Source organism: Rhinopithecus bieti, unplaced genomic scaffold (assembly GCF_001698545.2).
Source record: "Rhinopithecus bieti isolate Rb0 unplaced genomic scaffold, ASM169854v2 scaffold_31531, whole genome shotgun sequence".
In the NCBI taxonomy this organism is placed as follows: Eukaryota; Metazoa; Chordata; class Mammalia; order Primates; family Cercopithecidae; genus Rhinopithecus; species Rhinopithecus bieti.
In genome coordinates, this window is record NW_016814088.1 from 653,954 (window position 1) to 671,336 (window position 17,383).

Here is a 17,383-nt window from a genome sequence, read left to right on the forward strand (position 1 = left end):
CTAAGAAATAGGTCTCAGAAAAAAGAATCTCCCTTTCTGAACTTCTGCCCACCTTTTCTCCCCAAAACAATAGAAATGGAAAATATCCTCTCATCTAACATCACTCCCACACCTTTTGTCTTGGGGCTGGTCATAAAGAAATTCTTTGACTCACCTTGTCTAATCATAGGCCATAAGACCCTCAATTCAGGAAGGGTCCTCCCCTCTACCCAGGAGGAAGGAATGCTGTTTAGAGAGGCCAAGAAAAATCTGAACAGACAGGCCTGGCTGGGTTTCCTCATTCAACCTATTAATATCAGGTTATACCCTTTTTATCCAATCATATTTGTTTACAGTTTTCTGTGTTGTAATCATGTCTGCCCAATGAAGATTCCATAAAAGGCCCAAGAGGATGGAATACAAAGAGGCTTTGGACCACTGAACTTATGGAGGCTCTAAGAAGGGTGAACAGTAGCTCATCCCTGTGCTGGGAGGGTGGTGCACCCCAGCTCCATGGGAAAGAACACTTCCGTGCTTGCGACCCTTTCAAACCTCACTCTATGTACCTTTTCATCTGGCTGTTGACTTGTATCCTTAAAAATATCCTTTGGAATATACTGGTAAATACAAAGTAGTGTTTCCTAAGTTTTGTGAGCTGTTCTAACAAATTAATCAAGCCTAATCAAACTCAAGGGGTTTGTGGAACCTCAACTTGAGGCCGGTCGGTCAGAAGTCCCAGAGCCTTGGACCTGTGACTGGTGCTTAAAGTGGGAGCAGTTTTGTGGGAGCCCTCAGCCTGTGGAGTCTGACTCTACCTACCTAGAGATAGTGTCAGAATTGAATTGGATTAGAAGATGCTTAGCTGGCGTTGGATGCAGAATTGATTGCTTGCTGGTTGATGGAGATAAATCCCCACATATATGGTCATGGAAGTCTTTTGCATTGCTGGTAGTGGTGTGAGAGCAGAGGAAAACAGTTTGTTTTTTCAACACAATGAATAATGATTATTTATTAAGCACCAGTAGGAGTCTAACCATGGGGTTAAAAAATAATTAGTTCAGGGAGATAACAAACTACCAGGGTATATCATTTCTGAATCTTTCACTGATGTCATTCATTTCTTTAGTTTTGTTTTCCTGTTCATAAAATGGAGGTAAAGATAGTTTAGTACCAAGGCTCCTCTAAGGATGAGTTTTCTCCCATTTAAATCACGATTCATATTGCATGACTAGAAAGTAGAACATATGGTCCGTGACAAGGGTGTTGGCAATTTGTGGGAGAACAAAAAAGATTTGACAACAATTTCTAACTTGGTTCATCTCTGTAGTAAATTAAAAATGTTGTTCTGATTTGTGGGCACTGGGGGTGGAAGTAGGGTAGAAGGAAAGAAAATTTGGTCCTTTTCCTGTCATCCCTTTCTTTAGGGTCCCCTTTTGTTCCCCTTCGGGAAATGGAATAAAAAAAAAAAAACCCTGCATTCGTCAGTAACTCCGGGTCAACCACAACTTAAAGACAGTAAGCAGGTCAATCAAAACAGGGGCAATGATTGCTATAAAACTAACAGGTACTCTCATTGATAGAACACAGGCATACACAGGAAGATACATTCACAGAAAGAGCTTCCTGCACAAAGCAAGCCACCAGCGCAACATGACAGTGAAGACCCTGTATGGCCCAGTCATGGTGAGTAGCAACAATCATTCTGGTTTAAGAACAGTCATGCCTAGGCTTTCAGGAAAACAGAATTCTAAGGAGTTAGGTTTGATTGGGGTCTTTTTGGAATTACTTCTTTAAAAAACAGAGATGACTTTAATTTTGACTCCTGTGTGGTGGCAAAAAAGAAAAAAATAACTAGAAAAGTTATAATGGCATAAAAATGCAGCTCCTGGCCAGGTGCGGTGGCTCACGCCTATAATCCCAGCACTTTAGGAGGCCAAGGCAAGTGGATCACATGAGTTCAGAAGTTCGAGACCAGCCTGGCCAACATGGCAAAACCCGATCTCTACTAAAAATACAATAATTAGGTCGGTCCCGGTGGTTCACGCCTGTAATCCCAGCACTTTGGGAGGCTGAGGTGGGCAGATCACTTGAGGTCAGGGGTTCGAGACCAGCCTGGCTAACTTAAAACCCTGTCTCTACTAAAAATACAAAAATTAGCTGGGCATGGGGCAGTTGCCTATAATCCCAGCTACTCGGGAGGCTGAGGCAGGAGAATGGCTTGAACCTGGGAGGCGGAGGTTGCAGTGAGCCAAGATCACACCACTGCACTCCAGCCTGGGTGACATAGAGAGACTCTGTCTCAAAGAAAAAAAAAAGCAGCTCCTCACCCAATGGCTTTTGCCCAGGTGCTGTTAGTGTGTACAGTCCTTGGCATCACAGACAACTAGCATGTTCTCTCCTGTGGCCATCCATTATAGAGTTAGTTGGCCTGAAATTCTTATCTCATGGTGGGAGCTTGGCCAGCCCTTTAGGAATTATGTACATATACATTTTAACCAAGGAAACTGAGGCCTCAAAAGGTTTAATGATTCCCGTGAGACCACAGGAGTGCCCTGGGTAGAAGAAGTGAAATCACCTAGTGTTGACTTTGGACAGCTCCTAGAGAAGGGAAATTTCCCATGTCTCTGATTGCTATTTATTTATTTTGTACCATCTCATTCTTCTTGGAGGAAAGAGAGATGTCAATGCAATGAAAACCTAGCCCCAGCAGGTCTGGAATCTTGCCTGGCATTAGTCAGATAAGGCCTGGGAAGAATTTACTACAGAGGCACATGAAAACAGAGGTTAGGAAATCCTGCATCTTATTATTGGCTTAGGTAATTAACTTGTTTTCTCCTTTTACAAGCCATATAATTTAAAAGAGCTTGAATAGCATAAAAGGTTCATGGCATATAGCGTTAGTATGTTTTAATTTATTTTATATTTATGTGTTATTTTAAAGATTACATGTAGCACAGCAAAGTGCCATATTTAGGGGCATAGGCTCTGATGTCAGGCATGTCTGGCTCTACTGCTTGCTAACTGTAGGATTTTTGGGTAAATTATTTATCTTCTCTGTGCCTCAGTTTCCTCAACTGTACAGTGGGGATAACAATGACATCTTTCTCATGGCATTTATTGGGAGGATTAATTAATATCTTTGAGAATAAATGAGTCTGTACAGTGTACTGGCAGATTTGTGTATGCTTAAGTTTCAGTTAATTTGGCCATTCTAATAAACAACAACTGGTAATGATAGAGAAAGCATTCAGTAAGTGTTAACTGTTCATATTAATATTGTTATTATTATCCTAGAAATTCTGATCAATCCTCTGAAGTAGATGGGGATACTTTCCCTTTATACAGATGAACAAAAGCTCAATTAAGCTATTTATTTAACTTTGCTGGATACTGTAAGCACAATAACTGGTATACCAATCTAAGCTTTCTGGCTCCAAGTACAGTATGCTTCTCTTTGAATGGTTCAGAGGCAAGATTTCTGAATTTAAAGCCATTGCATCCAAGCAATTCCGTTGGGTAGCTTTGTGCTCCATAGCTATTTCTATTTCTAGTTTCCTTAAAGAAATCTGTTGGGCTGTCAGGAGGAAACATAACAGTGCAAGGAGCATTGGAATAGAATTAGAAGTTGAGAGGTGCAGGCAGATAGGACATCCTCAATAAGTAGTTGAGGCAAATTCTCATGGACCTAGCGGTGGACCAGGTGCATGCTTACAGGAGAACACACATTGCTGGTGAGTATAGGGGGTGAATGTTCAGGTTGCTTAGGTGGGCTCACATTAAAGTGAAGTGCAAAGCTAGGCTGAGAAGGTTGGTGTCCTGTTACAGCTCACCTTCACCTGGTGCTTTCCCTTGCCTCTGTCCCCTGTTCTACAGATTGAGAGTGATATCTATTCATCTGCTTTCTAGGTGGCATGTAAGAGTTCAAGTCCATACAATGCTCTGAATTTCTCTGAGAGGTGCTGTTTAAATCATTCTTCAGAACCAGCGACAGCCTGGTTCAGAGCCCCTGCTCTGTATTACATAACCACTAACACCTACAGTTTCAGATCAAAAGCTTTGTGGAGCAAATTGGAGCAATTTGCAGACATCATCTGATTTCCTGATAAAGAGCTGTGTGACCTACAACACTTATGCACATCTAGTTCAGCTGTCACATCGCTTAAAATGCTTGGCTCTTCTAATGAGACAAAACTAAGATTAATGTTGGTAATAATAAAAATGACCTTCAATGGCAATAGCACTGACTAATGACACCTAAGTTTTAGTCCTGAGACTGGTACTCATATGCTGGTGAACCCAACCAAGTTATTTATTCCCTTTGGGACAGAATTCTTTCACCTGTCTAATTGGGATAATTAATACTAGCTCTGTCTACCTCACCAGGTAGTTGTGAAAATCCAGTAAAAGCGTTTTCTAAAATACTCTATATTAGCAAATATAATAATGACTTGTTAGAAACATGGTAGTTATTGCTAAATCATGGAACTCCAATGTATGTATTTAAAAGCTTTCGTAATGAAAATTAGTAGTGATTCAGTGAGTATGACACAGAAGAGGAAAGAGAAAACACAAAGGAGGAATTTACTTAAGAACCCTAAAGATGTGATTGATAGGCTTGGGAAGTTATCTAAGACCCTTTAATATAAGCTGACATCTTTAAAAAAAAAAAATCCTAGCAGGCCAGGCGCGGTGGCTCAGGCCTGTAATCCCAGCACTTTGGGAGGCCGAGGTGGGAAGATCATTTGAGGTCAGGAGTTCAAGACCAGCCTGGCCACATGATGAAACCCTGTCTCTACTGAAAATACAAAAAATTAGCAGGTGTGGTGGTGCATGTATGTAATCCCAGCTACTCAGGAGGCTAAGGCAGGAGAATCACTTGAATCTGGGAGGTGGAGGTTGCAGTGAGCCAAGATTGTGCCACTGTATTCCAGCCTGGGCAACAGAGTGAGACTCCATCTCACAAAAAAAAAAAAAAAAAAAAAAAAAAAAAAAAAAAAAGCATAGCACTATTGTCAAAGGACAGAAGGTACATATGAGCATATAATTCCACATCTATCTAGTCTACTGTGTACACAATATAGATTTAAGCAAGTTAGGTCGCCAGTGATTGGATACTTATATGATGCTGCCACTATTCTTCATGATTTATGGTGGATCATCTTCATTTAAATGCTTCAGCATATATATAGCTTTTTTTTTTTGTTTTTGGAGGAAACAGAATCATAGACTCTAAGAGTCCCGCAGAATTGAGTTAAGACCGTGGACTTCTGATTCTGAAGCCATGCTAAGCTACTACACTATAGAAGTCAAGATACTAGGCTGTTGAAATGAGCGAACGATTGGTGGGGATAAGGTTGATGGCTGTGCTGATTATCTAAGCAAAATTAGCCTCATTCTGACTTTTCCGGGTCAGCCCGTTGCTTTCAACTCTTCTTGTTAATAGTCAGCGCTTCTTCAGTATGGGCAAATGGACGCTATGACCTTTTTGTTTACTCATTATTGTTTTTTGTGTCTCTAGTATCTGCAAAATATGAAAAGGAGAGCCTTTGAAACCAACATGTCTAATCACCTTTCCTACCTTAACTCGATGGAAGGTGTGAGCTGAACAACGCTAAGCCTAGAGAATAAAAGCACTTATCTTGCCAGCTCGTTCTTCTTGCTTCGTTCTTCTTCTTCTTCTTCTTCTTCTTCTTCTTCTTCTTCTTCTTCTTCTTCTTCTTCTTCTTCTTCTTCTTCTTCTTTTTTCCCAAGAAGGAGTCTTGTACTGTTGCCCAGGCTGGAGTGCAGTGGCTCGATTTCTTTTTACTGCAACCTCTGCCTCCCGGGTTCAAATGATTCTCCTGCCTCAGCATCCCGAGTAGCTGGGATTACAGGTGTGCGCCACCATGCCTGGTTAATTTTTGTATTTTTAGTAGAGACGAGGTTTCACCATGTTGGCCAGGCTGGTCTTGAACTCCCGACTTCAGGTGATCTGCCCGCCTTGGCTTCCCGAAGTGCTGGGATTATAGGCGTGAGCCACCGCACCCGGCCTTGCTCATCCCCAGTAAGGGTCAGTGGCAATGGTGGGTGAGCAAAGCATGGTTATGACAAAGGGAATCTGGCAAGATTTTTAGCTTTTCTTTTCATTACGTCTTTGGGGCACTTTCATTCTTTGTGCATTACTGTAACACCAGATAAAGTGACGTTTCAATGTAAGTTAAAAAACGCTCCAGAGCTAAAGAGAAATAGTTTCCATATTCTCTGTTGTTGTGCATCATTAGTGCCCCGGTTTCTTTCAATTAGCATGGATAATTGGAACTTTGCTAAAGTTGGTTTTGCATAATGTTTTTCTTAATGCAGTCAGCTTAACTATATAGTTCAATTTAACTGTATCGTTTTGTTCATTCATTCACTCCCTCTTTCAGAAATTCATTCCGAAAGTGTTTATGGAACATGTGTAATATGCAGGAACTTACAATCTAATGGGTGTAGATCTGACAGGAACACAAATACTACATTTCCAGACAATTAAAAAATGCTGCTTGAGTGCTAGATGATCAAAGCTTTATAATTTAAGGATAATAAACATACTTCTGATTGAACCATTTTAGGGACTGTCCTTAGAGGAGATCATATCTGAGCTGGGCCTTAATGGAAGGGTAGGATTTTGACAGACAGAGTATTCTAGGCAGTGTATTCTAGGTGGAGGGGTGGCTTGGATGAAGGATTTTGTGGGAGATTCATGGGATATCAAGTTGGAAATGAAAACAAGAGCTATCGTTTATTAAGCCTCTATTTTCATTTTACAGATTTATAGGTGCTTTATATAGAACATGCTATTTAATCTCGTTAGTAGTCTCATAAAGTGAGCATTATTATCCAATTGGAAGGAAGAGAAACTAGAGGCTCAGCAAGGAAGCCAGGATAGGATTTTAACCCAATCTCCGACCCTGGCATCTTTCTGTCTCACTGTTTAGAAGCTCTTAGACTATGGAGGGCTTCACTTACTAGCTAGGCTAATGAGTTTAGTTCTCAGTTTGGCACCTTGATACCTTTAGGTGTGAGTGTTCCCATTTCCAGGTGAGGAACTGAGGTGTAAAGAGAAGCCCTGATCCCATAAAAGGACAGGAATGCTGAGTTCCACCAGAGCATGCATCTCTTGCTAGTAGGTGAGGCGAGTCTCTAACTGATTGCAGCCTCTTCTGTTTTCCAGGTCAAGTACTTGCTGCTGTCAATATTGGGGCTTGCCTTTCTGAACGAGGTGGCAGCTAGGAAAATCCCCAAAGTAGGACATACTTTTTTCCAAAAGCCTGAGAGTTGTCCACCTGTGCCAGAAGGTAGTATAAAGCTTGACACTGGCATCATCAATGAAAACCAGCGTGTTTCCATGTCACGTAACATCGAGAGCCGCTCCACCTCCCCCTGGAATTACACGTAAGTGCAAATGAGACTGATCTTCACATTCTTTGGAAAAATATGTTAATTCTTTCTTATCATAAAGTAGAAAATGTAGAATACATAGAAAACATAAAAGGGAAAATCCCCTTAACAATGAAAATTTCATTTTACCTGGGAGCTCACATCTTTCTTGTTTTGGGCTAGGTTCACCTTTGTGGTTGACGGTCCTAATATTATGCTTCCACATTCTCATAAACTCTGTGCCTTTTTCTGCTTCATGTAGCTCTAGGATAGAATTCACAAATTTTCCTGTGTTGGAAGAGAGGGTTCTTTAAAGCAGATTGAATAATTATCTCTGCATGAGGATAAATGGGAAACAGAAAAGTCGGTTTAAGGAGATTCACTCAGATTAGACATTATCCTTTAAGGAGTGGGAATGAGTGGAGGAGAAAGGCCAGTCTGGGAAATGGGATGTTAGGTGGAGACCTTCAGGGTAGTCTTGTAATTTGGCCTTAAGATACAGGTTCTTGGAGCACCAAGCACCCCCTCATACTCTCCAAATGTAAGTATAAAAATAGATTCCAGGGACAATTGAAGTGTTTCTGGGGTTGTCATGTAGCTTCTCATGTGAGTGTGTTATGAGAAAACCTTGGGACTGTAGTCACCCCTGCCTCAAACTGGGAAGATGTGGAGAGACCGAAGAATGACTTGGACAAGTCCAGCTTAGCGAGTAGATGAGTTTATTAAGACTTACGTATGGGGCACCCTAGGGCCACAGCAGGACAGATCTAGAGATCCGCCCTGCCTCCCATCTCTAAGCTGGATCGTAAGCGAATTTGCTGGCTCTTTGCCTACTGTGTGTGTCCAATGGGACTGTTTCCCTTGGTAGGTTCTCAGATACTCTCTGAGATGTTTGGGTTCTCAGTGGCCTGCTCCTTGGCTGTGCATGGTGGCCCTGGCTCACTGCCCGTCCTTCATGGTTCAGACAGTGGATACACACCCTCAAGTAACTTGGTGGGAGTCCTGTCACACTACAAGTGGAGTATGTACAGTGGCAAGCTGGCAGGATAAATGTTGCGGTCTTTATGCCTCCAGGCAGAGGGGCCTATTAAAGGAGAAATGGAGAGAAGGTCTGAGATTCCCAGACCTCTGGGACTGTGGCTTTCCTTTCCAAGCAGCAGGCTCTGTAGTCCGACTAGTGATGGAAGACTGACTAGTGACGTTCAATCTCCAGGCAGAGAATAAAAAATAATTGTAATAATAATAATGCCAATAAAAGATCTAATGTGAATTGAATGCTAACATTTGTACAGTGGGGTATTTTATATGTACTTGTATCACTGAGCATTCTCAACAGTTGCATGAGAAAATGGTATATGAAAATCCCCATCTTATAGTTGAGGAAACTGAGGCTTCGAAAGGTAAGCCACTGCCAGAGGCTGGTGTATGCTTCCAGGCTGTGTGGCTCCAGAGCCTGTGCCACAGCCCTGCGGAACTACCTCACTGCAGGTGAGCACCCAGTGCTGTGGGGCTCTCCTTCACTGTCTTCCTCCCCCATGCCTCACCATTGTGCTTTGGCTTGCTCCTCCTGTAGTGTCACTTGGGACCCCAACCGGTACCCCTCGGAAGTTGTACAGGCCCAGTGTAAGCACTTGGGCTGCATCAATGCTCAAGGAAAGGAAGACATCTCCATGAATTCCGTTCCCATCCAGCAAGAGACCCTGATCCTCCGGAGGAAGCACCAAGGTTGCTCTGTTTCTTTCCAGTTGGAGAAGGTGCTGGTGACTGTTGGCTGCACCTGCGTCACCCCCGTCATCCACCATGTGCAGTAAGAGTTGCACATCCCCTCAGCTGAAGAAGCTGTAGAAATGCCACTCCTTACCCAGTGGTCTGCAACAAGTCCTGTCTGATCCCCAATTCCCTCCACTTCACAGGACTCTTAATAAGACCTGCATGGATGGAAACAGAAAATATTCACAATGTATGTGTGTATGTACTAAATTTTATATTTGATATCTAAAATGTTAGAAAAATTAATATATTCAGTGCTAATGTAATAAAGTATTAATAATTGGAAAATACTTCAGGTGTTTGCAATCCCACCTTGTACTCACAGACTGTGTAGCCCTATAGATTTTGGAATTCTATATGCCTATCATTTGTTTTTCATATTTCCTCATCAGAGCACCAGTGTTAGAGTTGTTTTGTTATTAATGGTGCCTGGAGGTTGGTTACATAAAGAGTTAAGGAAAATGGTACAAACAGAACTCAGGTTCCCTAGGGACACTTTACCGCTTCGTTATCCCAACTACATTATTTTACAAAGCAAGTATTTCTTGGCCACTGTGCTAGCCAGTGGAGATACAAAGAAAAGTAAGAAATGCATATGAAGGGCCATGTGTTGATAGAGGCCATCCAAAGAGCCCCTGGTCATGAGGGCCATGCTGGCCACTTTGTTTCCTCCTCTGACTTCTGGGCCCTTTAGGGGTCACTGGTTATCTTTGGTCCATCTCTTACACATCTTAGGGGCACACAGACTTCCAGATGCTGATCTCCATGCCACTCTGAGGAAACTGAGAGATCTTCTGGTGCCTCTGTTGTACACCACATTTTCTCCTTTACTTCCACCATGCCACTAGCTCAGAGTACATCTGCGTGGCTGCTGCTTCCCAGGTTCCAGAGAGAAAGTGGGCTATAAGTTCTCACTCCCACCTAGGACTTGGCTTGAGGATGGACAGTCGGCAGGAGCCTGGCTCCCATTTTGAACTCTTCAGTCTGTTGGTGGGTGTGGAATGGGAGTGGTTGGAGAGGCTAACTCTTTCATCTCTTTGCTGCAGAATCTTGTGTTTAGGATATAAATATTGACTTTTGTACTTAAAATGTTCAGGTTCTTAAAATGTAAAATACCTTCCTCTCATAGCTATCAGCTTCACAATTTTGCTCTAAATCTCACAAGTTCATTGTGATGCTGTGTGAAGAAAGTTTTCTCTGTTCATTTTGGCAGTAATAGCTGTACCCTAGGTGTAGTGCATATAAAAAACCCTCTGTCTGAGTAGTGGGGGAAGTATAAAGGAAATTTCAGGGGGAAAAGAATTGCACCACTGGGTGTATCAAGACACCATCGCGCAACACTTTGGGAGGCCAAGAAGGGAGGATTGCTTGAGACCAGGAGTTCAAGACCAGTCTAATCAACACAGAGAGACCCCATCTCTCTCTCTCCTCCCCCCCCCACACACAATTAGCCAGGCATGGTGGCGCACACCTGAAGTCCTAGCTACTTGGGACACTGAGATGGGAGGATCGCTTGAGCTAGAAGTTGGAGGCTGCAGTGAGCTATGATATCATCATTGCACTCCAGCCTGGGTGACAGTAAGACTTTGCCTCAAAAAAAAAAAAAAATTATTTCATATTTCATTACACATGTGCCCATGTACTTTCAAGGCAGTGTGCCAAATACTATAATCAAGGTATGAAATGTTAGGATAATATAGGAAATTCCTGGAAAGTTTCAGACACAAGATGACTTTTGCACTGAGATGAATATGAATCGGTTTGTAGGAAGATGTGGGAAGGTATTACATTCCAAGCAAATGTAACAGCATGAGCAAAGGCAAGAGATGCAAAAAAACCTGGTATACTGGGGGGCTGAAAGTAGTTCTATGTGCTCGGGATACTGTGGACATGGGGACATGGTAGGGAACACATAACAAATGTTTCTTTAATGAATAAATGAATGAATTCACTTGGTAGTAGACAACAAACAGTGGGCAAATGGGCCACTCATGGATGGTTTTGTAAGCTTTGTTTCAGGAACGACAGGAGAATAGTTATATTTCACAAGACAGCTTTGGTGATAGAGCGCGAAAGGGATCAGAAACATGAAGGCCAGTGAGAAGATCAGAGAGAAAGCAATTTCACTCCGACAGTACACTCACAGTTTTAGAGCTGGATGAGCCCCTATAGACCACCTGGTCAACCCTTCTCATTTGCAAATGTGGCCCATAGGAATTAGGCGATTTGCTCAAGGTCACTTGGTAGTTAGTAGCAGAAACAGGTTCATTGACTCCAAGTTCATGACTTTTGATATGGGTTTTGCAGCAACGCTGTAGTGTGTCCAATAAAGATTCATTTCAGTCATTCCTCTATGTGGCCTCAGGCTGGCCCTGAGAGAGAGTGCAGAAATACCCTCACACCGCATATCTCCAAATACATTCTATGTGGTGCTCTGAAGCCTGGGGCCTTGAGTCACAAAGCTTCCTTCTGTGGCTTCTGCACTGAGGGTTGGCTGTCCTTCAGGAAACTGCATGTCCTCTCCTGCTCACAAGGTGGCGAACTGTGTCCAGTTGTTCCCAGATTCCTCAGTATACACTGAAAGGAAGGAAATGACTGCTTTATGGGTAATTTGTTTTATTTGGTGACTGGAAGCCACTTCTGAGGCAGAGTGAGTAGGCTGTGTTCTGCTCTGCGCTCAGGTTTCTGGGAGTGCCTTTGTTTTTCCTGTAGGAGAAATGGCTGAAGTTGAGCAGTTTAGGTGTTGAAATACAACATTGCATCATAATGTGTGGAGAGAGAAACCTTTGTTTCCGCATGGAAACTTGAAAGCATTTAGTCTTTTCTTTCCATATCCAGTTCTTTTTGATGAATGGTTGGCTAAGGGGAAAAAAACTAACATATCCTTTCTCTGTCTCTGTTTCTCTCTTCCTTTCCCATTCCCTACCTCCCCAAATTTGGATAAAAGTCACCTATATATATATAAAGCTCTGTGAGATAAATTTTACTTGTAATTTACAATGAGAAAATAGAAAGTTGGTTTTCTTCCCCCACTCCCTTCCATAAAAGGAGAGGTAGAAAATATGCATTTAATATGTAGACAGCTCTTGGCTTTGAATCCTGGTTCTACCATTTTCTCAGAAGGACACAATTTTGTCCTTCTGAGATTCAGCTTCTTCATACGTTAAATGCAATATAATATCTATTTTAAGAGCTCTGTGTAAAGCAATTGAAATTTTAAAAAATGTGAATTACTTAGTACAGTAACCAGGTAATGGTAGGCTTGGTAACTGGGAGTCATTATTTCAAGAGGCATAGGAGGACTTAGGTTTCCCATTTTGCTTGGCCCAAAGAAACTCAGAACCCACTTCTATGTTTAAATATCACAGTTTGCTGGCAGATCAGACATTCATAAAGGAAAAAAAATACCACAGTTATATTGTTCCTCATGGTTTTCAAATTTGCTTTATTTAATTTCTATACATATATTAATATAGTATAGTATATATAGTACAAGTATGTATTAGTATATAGATCCTATGTTTAAATCAATTTTCCATCTGTGAAAAGTTAAGAAAGCTATAGATTCAATTCATTAAAAAATTCCCCCGGACCCAAATGTCTATCGTATCCCTCTCCACTGGTATAAATTGGAAGAAAAATATTTTTAGCTCAATAAGTTTTAGGAGTGATACATGTTCAGCTAGATAAGTGTGTGCTTTGAAAATTGTGACCTTTTCCTGGCTACTTGCCAGTTCAGTGGGTACTGATTTTGAGAATTTTGTTTAGTAGTGAAGAAGAGCATATTTCAAAACTAAGATAAATGATCACGATTTGAGCATCAAGATGTTCTTGCCAGCAAAATGTTGATTTCTTCTCTTAAATGGTACAGACATCACAGCAATATCAGAGAGCACAGCATAATGACTAAGTGTGTGGACACTGGAGCCAGACGCCGGGTTAAAATGTCAGTTCTGGACCTTACTAGCTGTACTAGTTGCTAAGGATTTGGGTCATGTTACCTAGCCTCTCTGTGTCTCTTTTTCCTCAAGTGTAAAACAGGGATGATAATAGTGCCTACTTCATAAAGTTATTGAGAAGATAGAATAATAATCTATAAGGTAATTGGAATAGTTCTTGGCATGGTAGGCGTATGGTTTAGTGTATTATTAAGAAAGATAAAATCTATTTATTACTCTACCACAATAATAGATCACGTTAATATTTTTCTTTCTCTTCTGCTCATTTGCCTCATAGATATATATTTTATAAGGCTGTAACTGTAACATACATGCAATTTGTATTTGGTAATTTTTAACTTCACATTATACTCTATGTATTTCCAATGTTTCCATAAAGTATTCACAATGATTTTTAGTAGCTGTGTAATTCTTTCAAGTTGATGAACCAGAGTTTATTTAGTTATTTTTTTATTTTGGAGTTTTAGCTCCAAATATAAAAGAATAACTATTAACTTTAAAAGTTAAATAATGCTTGTAACTGTTTTAATTACTTTTAAAATTATGAACTATGTAATACAAACAGAAGAGTTTATATCTTTGTATATGGATAGTTGCCTTGCATATCAAAATTCTGTGTATGTGTGTGTGTGTTTTCATATCTATAGCCTACCTTGGGGCAAATTAGTTAATTTCTCTGAATCTCAGTTTCCTCAACTATAAAGTGGAGTGATAATGTCTGTCTCATAGGTCTGTAAAGCAGATTAAAATAAATAATACATGTAAAGCATTTAGGGCAGTTCCCAGTTCCAACTAGCTGTTTTAGTCTTAGTGGTTATGCAGAGCCTGTGGATGAATGTTTCCATCTTTAAATTCTTGTTTTCAAAGTCAAAGAAATCAATGCATTAGACAAAAATGAGTTTATGAGTTGTTCTAGGGTTGTGACTGTGAACATATTCAGAGCCTTCTGATTCCACTGGCTTACCTCTGTGGTTTTGTTACGTGCTATCTATAGGTGACACACCGCAGCCCTTTGTATGGCCTGAGGTGAGGACCAGACTTTGTTTATAGTGGTGACACCACCAGAAGCCCTGTAACCATTTCCCACAACCACAATCTCATGGCTTTGACAGAAACCAACTCTGGGAGGCACCGCTTGGATGGGGTGTGTTGGCTGAATGTTGGAGAGGGATCTAAGTGTGACTGTCCCCCTTGTAAGGGACACCATGCTCATGGAAAAGTGCTTAATATTCTTAAGATACTAGTCCATTAGGCAAGAGTTCCCCAGGGTCCCAGGCATCTGCTGATCTCACATTCCTGGGCTTCTCAACCTCTGAGGGAAAAAACACTCAGACTTCCCACAGACCACTTGTCAAAAGCCTGTTTATCTTTTGCGGTCACCTCAAACCCCAAGTGGGATCCATTAAGAAAGCAAGGTTTGCTTCTGCCTTTTGATATTGAGTGTGTCTACATATGGGATGCCAAACTTCTGGCTACTATATTTGAAAGTACAGAAAAAATATAATTAAATATAAAAGAAAACATATCTTTCTGTTCAGATCTATGTTGCTGAACTTTGTGAGATTTATTAAGAACAGTGATTTGGGTTTAAGAATTGGAATGAATTGTGGTTCTTGCCATATGGAAATGAGTTTTGCTGGGTGAAGCAATGATATAATTACTCCTACTGTACAGTAGATGAACACCAAGGGATTCTTCATGATTCTCAATAGTACTAGAATGCTTTGTGATAAAAGCTAACACTTGCTCACTGGTTACAATAGAATACACACTTGTAACTTCACATGCATGCATGCACTTAATTAATCATCATCATAACTCTGTGAGGTAGGAAATACTAAATAGGCCCATTGCACATATGAGAAAATTGCGGCACAGATTGAGATATTATCTTTCTTAAGGTTATAATAGTGATATGGTGGTAGACTTCTGCATTTCAACACCAAGCTCCATTGCCTTTTGTGGGAGATCCACCACAAATCACTTCCCTGTGTGAGAGGCTCTGAACCACAGCATCTTTTCTGAGGATCACTTTTTCTGTGAATGGTCAGGGAGAGTAAGCTACAATATTTGCTTAGTCACACAATTACAAAATTTTAAGCATTGTGGAAAGCTCATTAGAAAGCTAACCAATAGATCCTTGGGGCAGCCAGCTTCCATCAATAACTCAAATTACAATGGCCCTCATCTTGCTTGCCTATAGGAAGTCCAGTCCTTTGCCAAGCCCTTGTCCCCAGGGTTTTCTGGGAATCTTTAAACAACATCCTCATTTCCTCTAAACTTTTCCTGAAATTGTTCACCACTTTGACCAACTGTCTGGTTTTAGACATCAATTCCTGCCCTATTCAGCCACCTGCAGATAGAGGCCTGGTAACCTCTGTCAGGCTCAATGATTTCCAAGCCTAGGTCATAAAAGTCTATGCAGCTTCCACCTTGTTCCCTTCAAATGTTCACTCTTGGGGAGCCAACTGCCATGCAAGAAGTCCAACTACCTTTTCCCTCCGGGAAAGGCCACTTGTAGGCGTTCTGGTTGACAGTCTCACAGGAGCCCCCAGGCAACACCCAGCACGCACTGCCGGCCATGTGAAGAGTCCATCTTGGACATCCAGCCTAGCTGAGACTTCGATCGATGAAACTCCAGCCAATATCTGAATGCAACTTCATGAGTAGGACAAGCTACATAATCTGTGGATTCCAGTGCAAAACTTAAAGTGTGGGGCCTATTGTTAAAAAAAATTAAGACTGTTAAGCAGAGCATTAAAACAACTGTGGGGCACTTTTAAGTGCAGGGCCCTGTGCTACTTCTACACAGCCTACATGCCCATGATGCTTGCCTGCTCACGAGATCTGAAGAGAATTGCCCAGCTGAACTCTTCCTGAATTTTTGTGATCAAAATAAAATGACTTTGGTTTTACATAATATAATTTTGGGATGATTTATTACATGGCACTAGTAATCACATCAGGTTCCAAGAACAATTATTTTAGACTGCCACAGCCCAGTATTATTACATGTTTTTTTTTTCTTTCTGGTTTAGAGACAAAGTCTTGCCCTGTTGCCCAGGCTGGAATGCAGTGGCCCAATCACAGCTCATAGTAGCTTTGAACTCCTGGGCTCTAGTGATCTTTCTGTTTCAGCCTGAGTAAGTAGGACTACAGGTGTGCACCACCACACTGGGTTGATTAGATATTTTTGTAGAGACGAAATCTCACTATTTGGCTTAGGCTGGTCTTGAACTCCTGGCCTCGTACATTTTTCCTGGCTTGGCCTCCCAAAGTGTTGGGATTACAGGCATGAGCCACCACACCTGGCCTACATTTTCTAAATGTTCACTTAGCTTGATATTTGTGTCTAAGGAAGCTGGATTATATCTAACCCAATTTTATTTTTTGTTTTGTCGTTCAGCAGGAGTTCAGAGTTGTGCCTTTATATCTTTGCTGCAATTTTGGCTATCTCAACAACTAAAATGAAAAGCATGAAAATACACACCTCTGTATAATAACCAGCAATGGTGCACAACAGCCCAGTATATATCATTAGTTAGAAAGACATTTTTCTACAAAGGGCATAGTCGGAAGAAATGCATCTCTGCCTACAGGATATATGACCTTTTACTCACCTTTTACAAAGAACAATTTAGTCCTCGGGAACCATGGCTTTTCAAGTATCTCCACTTTACATCTGCATAATTATAGAGCCCACATACATGCGTTTTTCAGAAAAAAAATAGGGAGCTTCAAGACATTTTTTATGCAAGGCAAAAAAATGCTTGCCTCCTGGAAATGCAGATTTTCAGATTCTACTATTTGCCCCAGGATAATGAAAAACAAGCCCACACTTCATTATTTATTCTGAAGTAAAATAGAGCAGAGCCTCTGGTTTCAGTTATTTATCAGAACTCTGTATTAACAAGCATTGCTGTATTAGAATAGAATATGGTGATTGAATTGATGTTAGACTATGGTGATGAATTGATGTTCATAATGACAACAACTTTAGATATTGTTCTCTACATAATCAAGAGAATGTTCTGTTGTGTTACAGCCCCATGTGTATCTGATTTTCTTCTTTGAAAATTTTTCTGCCAGGTGCGGTGACTCAAGCCTGTAATCCCAGCACTTTGGGAGGCTGAGGTGGGTGGATCACGAGGTCAGGAGATTAAGACCATCCTGGCTAACACGGTGAAACCCTGTCACTACTGAAAATACAAAAAATTAGCCACACGTGGTGGTGGGTGCCTGTAGTCCCAGCTACTTGGGAGGCTGAGGTAGGAGAA

The 17,383-nt window shown here is 41.2% G+C and overlaps 1 protein-coding gene across 1 annotated transcript; it reads left to right on the forward strand.

The window, feature by feature from the left end:
• The first annotated feature begins 1,564 nt into the window (after nt 1-1,564).
• Nucleotides 1,565-9,429, forward strand: IL17F (interleukin 17F). Its single transcript, XM_017849598.1, has 3 exons — nt 1,565-1,662; nt 7,172-7,392; nt 8,951-9,429. Exons 1-3 carry the CDS (start codon nt 1,630-1,632, stop codon nt 9,186-9,188), a joined length of 492 nt encoding a protein of 163 aa, XP_017705087.1. The 5' UTR covers nt 1,565-1,629; the 3' UTR covers nt 9,189-9,429.
• Nucleotides 9,430-17,383: the final 7,954 nt, after the last annotated feature.

Excerpts from the sequence above, each read along its gene's own strand:
- IL17F (XM_017849598.1), top strand. The coding sequence starts at position 1,630 with ATGACAGTGAAGACCCTGTATGGCCCAGTCATG. Across the intron at positions 1,663-7,171 it reads CCCTGTATGGCCCAGTCATG|GTCAAGTACTTGCTGCTGTC; the intron begins GTGAGTAGCAAC and ends TCTGTTTTCCAG. Across the intron at positions 7,393-8,950 it reads ACCTCCCCCTGGAATTACAC|TGTCACTTGGGACCCCAACC; the intron begins GTAAGTGCAAAT and ends CTCCTCCTGTAG.